The following is a 9734-nucleotide window of genomic DNA, read 5'->3' as shown; positions in this document are numbered from 1 at the left end:
TGTCTTTTGATAGTATGCACCCACGCTACACCTTCCCTAATATAGTACAAGGACAAATAAGTAGGATTTCTAGACTCTGCACAGAGGATTCTTGTTTTGAAGGAGAAACAGACAGGTTAAAAGGTTTTCTTCATGATAGGGGTTATCATGAAGACATGGTCAACAAGGTTGCACAAAACAGTAAGGCCAAGAGGGGAGATAAATATAAACCATGGTTACACCGCTCTGGTAGCACAATAAAGGTATCCTCGCATGATGGAGCAGGTGGTTATGGATCCAAAATAATGTTTACTTATAGTAGCAATATTAGAGAGATTGGCGAGATTGTTAAGAAAAATTGGAATATTTTGTCTAGTGATGATAGGATTAGGGATATTGTAGGTCCCTGCCGTAGGTTTGGATATAGAAAAAATAAGAGCTTGAAAGACATTTTGTGTGGAGAACACTCTGCTGATACTTTCACTTCCATCTTTCCAGTTGGCAGTATGCCATGTGGATTGTGTAAGGCTTGTCCCTATATCTATCAAGATACAACTTTTACACATCCCACTACAGGAAAAATATGGTTACTGAAGGCTAGGGCTACCTGTAGAACGAAGGATGTTGTTTATTTGGCTGATTGCAAGTCCTGCCCATGTTTTTATGTGGGCAAGACTAACAATATGTTAAAAGTAAGGGTCTTACAACATATGTCAGCAATTAGAAATATGGATAAACACAATGCTTTAGACATGTAAAAGATAATCCTACTCATAGTTTCAGGTTTAGGGCCATAGCTAATGTTAAACTCAACAGAAGGGGGGGGGGATATCAAACAACTGACAGAGTTAATAGAGTCTAGATGGATCATAGAGCTCATGGCACACAGGAGGCCGGGCCTGAATGATGTCATTCCTATGAAACCCACCCTGAAAAACAGGTGTTTTTTTACTAGTATCCGATTGGATGTTCATTATTTTAAATTGTACTCTGTGTTATTTGTATTTTATCTGACGAAGGGTTAACACCCGAAAGCGCTAATCTTCTGGATACTTTGCTTTTAATAAACAACTTTGGATACCCAGCATCTTTTGGATACTTTGCTTTTGACAAACTTTGGATATCCAGCAGTATTCTTCCAAAGGTTTTTTTGCTGATGTTTCATTTGTTTGTATCCTTTGGTTGAATTATATTGGCACCGAGCATTTGTTTTTGGATTTGGTACTTGTAGAAGTAGGATGGCAGATACCATTCTAGATTTAAAGGTGTTTTGTCGGAACATCATACTTAGATTACTTTATGGTGACAGCGATAAGCAAGTGGAACGAATGCACTCACATGTATCTTTTTCTTTTAAGCATATGAACAGCTTTGTTCCTGTGAATCATCCTCTAGTAGATGCTTACATGAAACTCACTGAGGATGAATTTCTCAAATAATATGATAATACAGGCATCTATACCCATCGGGCTATAAAGAGAAGACATAATTTGACTTGTAAAGAAAAAATAGCACTGAAACAATTACAGGACAATGAATTCAGTCTAATTTGTGTGAGCTCTCATGGTAAGTCAGCCTTCTCATTTTCAGCAAAGATTGGTTTTCTTAACAGCTAATACTTCATGTATGCCTGCAGTGTCCAAATTTACCTTAATCCAACCTTTCCATCTCCCTATCTTCTTTCCAGGACCTAAAAATGAGAGAGAGAAGGAATATTCTGTGCCTTGGATGTCCACAAGCTACTCTGGCACTCTCCCTTACAGAAGACAGTCTTTCAGAACTTCTGATCAGTTCACTTTTTGTGAAGTACAGAAAAAGGACAGTCTATGTCAACATATTTTTAAATGCTTGCTTAGTACTATTTTTTAACTGAGGCAGAAGTGTTTTCTTGCATTACTTTTTCTTTCTTCTGCAGTTGCACTGCTACTTTTGTTAATTTGTTACATTGTAGCATAACTCCCCATTGAATCCATAATCCATGAGCATGTTGTAGTAGTACTTGGCTGTGTATGTAAGACTAAAATGCTACTGTCTTCACTGTAAATCCATACTCTCGAGTGATATTGCTGATGGTGATTTTTTTTTTGGTGTACAGCATCACATTCAGGCTGTACAAACTAAATCTGTGCAGTGTACATATCCCTTTACTCTGTCAAGTGTCCACTTCAACAAAACCATAATCCTTGAGTATGACTTGATGGAGGTTATTCAGTGGGCTATGCGTATGACTAAAACACTGTTATATGTTGACATGTTGTACTTAAAGATATCCTTAACAAGTGGATCATTATCCAGAAAGATAGGGTGAGGTATGTGCATTAGCACTGTTTTGCTTCCTCCCTGACAAAATATTCGAGCAGTTAAACTTAAAAGGGTTGGGGGTAGCTTTCCCTTCCTTTGATTCCAGGGCAGGGGATGGTGGACTTTCCCTTCTTTTGATTCCAATGCAAAGAAATGAAAAGCTAATTTAAGTATAGTCTGGTTTCTGGTAAGTAAATTGTAAAGAGAACCATGTTGTTGGGAGGAGAAAAACTCAAGGTGGAGTTAAAATGTATGTGACTGGAGTTCCCTTTTAATAACATGAAGGTGAACTGATGAAACTTGTGCAAGTTCACCTTTTCTATGCTATTTTCACTAAATGTGATTCTGGTTGTCTTGAATTATCCCACTACTCCAAGGAGCAGCTGAGCAGTTGTTTTTGACTTCTGAACAGACAGGCCTGCTTTGTTACCCCTTGCAGTATTGACTGGCTAGTCACAGTATATAAAATTCTAGTTGACTGTTCGTAATACATCTGGCAAACCTACCCCCCTTCCTTCACTGTACACCCTTAGACTGTACAGATCAAGGAAAATAAATCCTAATAACGTATTTTTATGTTTTACAGTACTTCCTAATACTGGAACGAATGGTGTAAACAAACAACCCGATACTACGGAGCCCGTCTCACCCCCACTTTTGAACAACACAATAACTTCAGAAGTTGTTTCTGATGCATCAAATGAGGTGAGTTCTAGAGGTGCTAACGATTTAAGTCTTTTGTAGGGCATCTGGAAGTATTACAGAGAAAGCATTGCCTATAGCTTGGTTTATGTATAGTTGTAAGACTGTGCACTTTAAGTAGGTATAATGATGAATGATGTAATATGCTTAGCATAGTGAAAGGAAACTGTATTAACTTGGGGGGGGGGGGGCTTTTAATGGACTTGATTGATATTGCCTACATAGGCCAAGGTTTTTATGCCCACTGTGGATTTACTTCTATAGTCTTGAATCCGCAATTCTTAAAGAGCATTTGATTTCTAAGAAGGCATTTAGCACACATACCAGTGAATATCAAGAAGGTTGTATTTTAGGGAAGGCAGCTAATAGTGTTTTTAGCATGCACCTTCACTCCATGTAATCCTAAGAAGCAGTTGTCTAGGATGTTTGAAAATGCTGAGTGAGAGACAGTAGACACTTTCTCGATGCTGTTACTCAACTTCATTTCCCATTATCTCAGCTGTGGCTGTTATGTGAATATATTGATCTGCGAGTTATAGTACTGTAGCGAACGTTAAAGAAGTAGGTTTGCAGTCTTTTATTGAGCTGCTTTGTTACAGCCTCTTAAAGTAGTAATTAAACATTTAACACGATATCAGATGTGACTGCAGTATGGACACAGCTGTGTGCCAGTTTTTAGTGTACAGCAGAAAACTGTAAAAGTGTGCCATTTTCGTGCAAGACTACAGTATAATATGCGAGCTAATGTTCTCCATGACATCATTCTTCACAGAAGGGACTTGGATCTGACATCATATCTAAGCCGGCAACTTTTAGCATAGACAGATCCAAGGCTCAAGCTTCTCCTTCTCCTATAATCTCCTGCTGCTCTTTAACCCCCTGATCAGCGTTTTGCTACAGATGTGATCCTCAGCTCTTGCTTTCATTTAAGTGAATTAGCTCAGTTTTTTTTGTTATAGCTTAGCTTAATGTTGCGGGTTAGCTTTTTTTCTAGTTTATCTTTAGCTGTAGTTTTACTAGTTTATCTCCCCTCACTTAGATTTGTGAGTTTGGGTAGTTTCCCTTGTTAGTTGGGGTTTTGGTGCCCTATTTTCCTGTTAGTCGCTAGGTGTTTGTATTGTACCTGTTCAAATTACAATGTCTGAAAAGCCCTCTGGGTTTAAAAAGTGCTCCTTATGCACTCGGAAGATGCCCAATGCTGACTCGCACAAGGAGCGTTTGTATTGTCTAGGGGCTCCTCACCTGGAAGCTGAATGTGACATTTGTGCCACATTGAACCCCAAGGCTTTGGCGCAGTGCCACAGCAACCTGCTTCTTAAAGCATGATGTGGGGGGGGCTTATGTTTCCCCTCATAAGGCTTCCTCTTCTGACCCCAAGTGGAAGACCCCTTCCATCCCCTCAGTAGCTTCTAAAAAGTCATGGCTATCTGCTCCTAGATCCCCAGATCAGACTCCAGTCCAGGCTCCCTCTGATCAGAGGTCTTCTGATCTGAGATCCTTTGACTCTTCCTCCAAATCCAAGGGCTCCTCAGATCCGATCAAGGTTAGGCCAGCCTCGGATCCACCCGGTTTGTAGGATCTGATTTCTCCTTCCACTCTGCCATTTCATCAGAGCTTCCTCGAGGCATTTATTCCAGTCAGCTCCCAGACCCTGGAGCTGAACTTCAGATCACTGGCGTAGATGCTCATGTTCTCCAGCAATTTCTACCCATTCCTCCACTTCTTACAGATCGCCCAGGAGTTGCCTTCTGATGATGAGCTGCTTCCTCAAAGCCCAAATAGAGTTGGGGCTTCTGGCACCCACTGACCATCAGACTGGGGGTGCTTCTCCAATCCCAATTCGCCATTCTCTTCCAACCCCAGGGGCTTCAAAATCTCAGGATCCAAACACCAGAGGTCAAATCCCAACTATGTTGGCTATTCCCCTTTTCTCTACCTCATCAGGGTCCCTGGCCCGCTCTGCACCTCCACCCTCGGACCAGAGTGGACCCAGTGCTAGAGTGATTGGCACTGGTTCCACAGGGACGGGTCCAGTCTTTTTGGACAGATCTTTCATTGGGGCAAATGCCCTCTGCAGCTCCACGGGTCGTGCTGTTGTTTTGGAGCTCATTCCTCCTCTTAGGGAGACTTCACCCTCCAAGATTTGGGGACAGGACTGCATCTGGCCACTCGGTCTTCTGAGTGTTAGAGAGGACCTTCTCCAGGACTGGAGCTACATCTCCCACCTGCCTGGGTCCATCCCTGCCTCTCTATAACTTGGGTGGTGAGGCGTCCCATCCTGTCCAGGGTCAGCCCTCCTGTTTGAGCCTTCAGGGTGTTTCCCCCCCTCATGGGGTCCCTGCATCTTCCGAGTCCTGCCCGGAGCCCCCATGGAGGAGGTACCTCATAAGAAAAAGTGCAGGAGGAGGCACTTGGACTCCCCCACAGTGTCTCTGAGGACATGGACCTTGATGAAAGATCTGTCTCCTAGTCGCCGCTCGACGATGTCTCTTTTGGGAACATCCTCGATATCCTGAAGTAGAAGGGCGGATGGTCTCCCCATCCCCTGTCTTCGGAGGAGTCCATGTTCCTGAAGGCTTTTGGGATGGGCCCGTATACTTCCTGGGTGTCTCCCCCTGCTGACAAGTTAATCTTATCGCCAGCAGAGTGTTGAAGGAGCCCGACACTGTGGAACCAGTACCCAAACAAGCAGATAAGTTCCTTAGTCCCCTATCTCGGGTGATGAACTGGCATGGGAAGCGTGCGTTTCCCTCAGCTACATTTTGACTGAGGGCAGTTAATTACTTGGCACACTTCAGCCTCCAGAGGGACATAGTCAAAGAACTCACCACTTCCCTTAGAGTTATTGGCCCAGCAGACCTCAAGAAGTTGTCTCACAAGTTTTCTTTTCTGACATCCCTCACTAATTCCTCAATGAGGTTAATTTCCAATGCTGCAGAAGCCATCTCTTGAGGGGCAGGTACCGGCATAGCTATAAGGTGTCATGTTTGTTTATGATTGTGGGTTTGCGGAACTTTGTGTTCTTTACCAGTGCTTCCTTTGCTGGGTCCACCCACTCCATCAAGGACACTTTGGCATGTAATGAGCAAGAAGGGAAGACTCTTTCCACAGTCTGGATCAAGTTTTCTTTTCCAAAGAGGTATTTCACAAAGACCAAACAAGGAGCGAAGATGTGTTTCCAGAAATCATTCTTCCTTCCAGGATGCACTGGATAATTCCTGTTCCAGAGACAAGAAGAGAGGATTCAATGGCAGATGCCACCCTAGAGGTGGGGGGACCGCAAAATCAAGGTTCCAGAGAACCCTTCTCTGAGCAGCCCTTTCATAGCTCCTGAGGCGTTGCCCGACTGCTCTGCCCTGTATGCCGTCAGGGGTCATATTTCTCTTCACCCACTAGCCTCGACGAACATTACCTCTGATCAGTGGGTGTTAAACATAGTTTCCAGGGGTTATTTTATTCCTTTTTCGCAACCCTCCTTCAACATGGTGGTATCTCCCTGACGTTCCACCCCGTCAGAGGGAGTTGGCCTCCAGCCTCTTCTAAAATGAGCCATCCAAGAGGTCTCAACAGGACAAAGAGGATCCGGAATGTACTCTAGCTTCTTAGTGCCAAAAAACACCAGGGACCCGTGTCCTGTTTTGGACCTAAGCAAGCTGAATCTTTTGGTCAGAAAGTCCAAGTTCAGGATGGTCACTGTTCATTCCATTCTGCCCCTGTTATGCAAGGACGATTGGATATGCTCAGTGGATCTCCAGGACACTTACCATCACATCAAGATAGACAGATGCTGTAGGGAGCACCTTTTGCTTCTGGTTAGGGCCCAATCATTACCAGTTCAGAGCCCTTCTTTTTGAACTCACCACAGTCCCCAGGGAGTTTATTAAACATATGGTAGTACTAGCACCTGGGGAGTCAGAGAGGTGCTCTTGTCCACGATTGGCCTCTGGGTCTCCTTTACGCTTATCCTCCTGTCCCTCTGATCCCCAAAGTTTTGCAGAAAGTGGATCGCTTGGGGACCTCCCTGATCCTCATTACCCTTTCTGGCTTTGTTAATCGTGGTTCCCCTTCATCAGGCCTCATCTGAAGTATCCTCCCTGGATACTGGATACCCTTTCAGATCTGATCTCCCATCCTTTGGGGCTTCCTCTTCCAAACCTTCGGACCCTTCATCTAACCGCATGCTTTTTCAGTTCTCTTGATTTTGAAGCAGTCCAAGTTGTCTTCCCCCATCAGGAATATTATTTTAGCTTCCCAGAACCCTTCCACCAGGAAGGTTTACAGTAGGAAATGGCAAAGATTTTCTATATGGACTGAGCGCAGGAATCTGGATCCCTTTTCTGCCTCTGTTTCAGATATCCTTTTGTTCTTGTCCTCACTTTTTCAGGCTGGGGCAAGTGTTTCTAGTGTTAAGCTCCATTTGGCAGCGATTTCTAATTTTCATTAAAGCTGCAAACATATAGTAGTAGACTTTGGTCTTCAACCTGTGGGTTATGGATCTCTATCGGATCGGTCACTGCCGGATTTCCAGCATCTGAGCTCCAAGCTCCTCCTCTTACCCAAAATGCCCCTGTCTCCCTCCTCCCTTCAGATCTCGTTTGCCGCTGGAAAAGCAAGCAGTGTGGTCCGAGCTCTAGGCGTATAGTGGGTGTGTAGTGTAAGTGCTCTTTTTGATCTCTCTTCTGCCTTTCTTAATATTTCTTGCTTTCTAACTTTTTCCTCCTCGCGACAGTTGATTTAAAAAAAAAAAAAAAAAAAAAAAAAAACTTCTTCCCTCTTTTTTTTTCTTTTTCTACCTATCTCTATTTGTGTGCATGTGGGAGTGTGCCTGACCTATTTAGGGATGTGTGAAGCTCCTAAATTAGGATTCAGGAAGTGCCCAGTGTTTGGCCATAAGCTTTCCCAGCTGATGACCACACTCTATATGTAGTGTGCCTGGGCGCCGCGCACCTTCAGACCTCATGCCCTATCCGTGCTTGGTTCAATCCCAGAGCACTGAAGGACAGGAGGGACAGATTGAGCCTTAAAGGACTACTTCCTTCCACGGGGACGGTAGCCCCTGCGTACCCCCCCCCCTTTTCAGGGACAACAGCTGCCTTGTCTTAGTATTCCCTTGCCTCTGGGACTCTAACTCCGGGGAAGGGGTTGGTCAAGAGACAAACCGCAGTCCCCCGACCGCTCGGTCCCAGTTGGCCTGCCAGCTAACGTTAGGACATCAACTAGGCCCAGATTGCCCCGGCTTCAATTCCCAAGGTTCTCCCCTGAGCCAGAGGAATTGCGGGCCTGATAGCATGTTAATTGCCCCCTCACCAGCATTCTAGACCAGTTTCTGTGGCGTCATCCTTCTCCACCCTGAACCTCAGTGAAGCAGAGATGGGACCAGATGATGCAATTAATCCACACCCAAATCCTGATGGGGTCTTGCTGGCATCCTCTCCCTCTGGAGGGGGGGAGCTCACAGTCCTTTTTTATGCCATAACTCCTTCTCTGAACCGACCTGTGGATTCGTAGCCTCTGGATCAGCGGACCCTAGGGGTTAGGGTGTTGGCGCTTATGGTACTTTCTACCTCGATGCCGCTCATTGCCTTGAGAGTGTCGGATCCGAGCTCTCGGAGCCTTAGTCTTGGGGTCGGATCCGAAGGATTGCTGTCAGCTCCGAGCCTTTTGGAGCGCAGGACTTCCCTTGGTATTTCAGCTCCTGGAGTCTCTGCTCTGGCTTCCCTGTCTGGTCAGAGGGGAACAGTTCCAGCCAGTATTTCCCGGGAGGTCCATTTCCTTTCAGCCTTTGTGGTGGAGAGGGTTCTCTCGGTGTCGTCGGGACCTTCGACCATCTTGTCCTCTGACTCCATCCTGGCTCTCTTGGATTTGGGTGTGGTTTCGACCATCTTATAGTATCAGGGACAACCTATGCCCGTTTTGCTTCAGGAAGCTCCCCCGAGAGAGCAGCAGGAAGTTTGCGAGTCCTCCCCAGAGAATCCCACTGAGGAGGTTCCTCGCAAACGAATGTGTAAGAGGAGGCACTTGGACTCTCCACCCAAGTCCCTTACTGAAGACAGTGATTTTGGAGGAAGGTTCCCCACAGTCACCCCCAGAGGATGTCTCCTTTGGAGACATCATGGAACTCCTCTGCCGGGGTGGGGGTCTACCCAAAAAAATGGCCTCTGACAAATCCATGTTCCTTGAGGCATTCGGCACAGGCCCATCGACTTCTTGGGTGTTCCCTCCCATGGATCCTTTGGTGTATCTGATAACTTCTCGGGCATGGAAGGAACCAGACACTGTGGAGCCTATCCCTAAGTACCCGGATAAAGTGCTTCGTCCCCCTTCAGACAAGACTTGCTGGAACAAGGGAATCCCCTGTGGATGCTATGGTTGTGGCAGCCGCCACCAAGAAAGAGCTCACACAGGGGAGCTCTAAACTTCATCCTGAGTCAAGAGTAATGGACCATTTTGGGAAGCAGGTATGCTTCAGCAACCTTCTCTGTAAGAGCACTGAACTAAATGGCTCACGTCATTTGACTGCAGCGAGACTTGGTCAAGGAGATCGCGGAGTTCACCCAGGAGTCCATATTAGTGGGAGATAAGACATTTTCCACTTGGATGGCTACTCTCAAGGCTGTAGCAAATACGTCCATGCATTTTCTCTCCCATGCCACGGAGGGAGCCACTAGGGTGGCCGGTACTGGCCTGGCTCTGTCTGTCATTTCTCAGAACCCTTCAGTGTCATTTACAAATGCCCCTTACAATGGTTCTAC

General features: G+C 45.5%; 1 protein-coding gene across 1 annotated transcript in view; it reads left to right on the top strand.

Annotated features, from left to right (window-relative positions):
• RANBP3 (RAN binding protein 3) overlaps window positions 1–9734 on the top strand; it is a 2163070-nt gene that overhangs the window by 636842 nt on the left and 1516494 nt on the right. Inside the window, exon 9 of the mRNA XM_044054814.1 lies at window positions 2867–2985. Coding sequence (XP_043910749.1) covers window positions 2867–2985 — 119 coding nt within the window. The remainder of the gene's footprint in view (window positions 1–2866; window positions 2986–9734) is intronic.

This window comes from Protopterus annectens, chromosome 13.part0, assembly GCF_019279795.1.
Source record: "Protopterus annectens isolate FY-2018-M chromosome 13.part0, PAN1.0, whole genome shotgun sequence".
NCBI lineage: Eukaryota > Metazoa > Chordata > Ceratodontiformes > Protopteridae > Protopterus > Protopterus annectens.
Note: the sequence above shows the minus strand (reverse complement) of the source record. Positions and strands in the feature narration are given on the sequence as shown.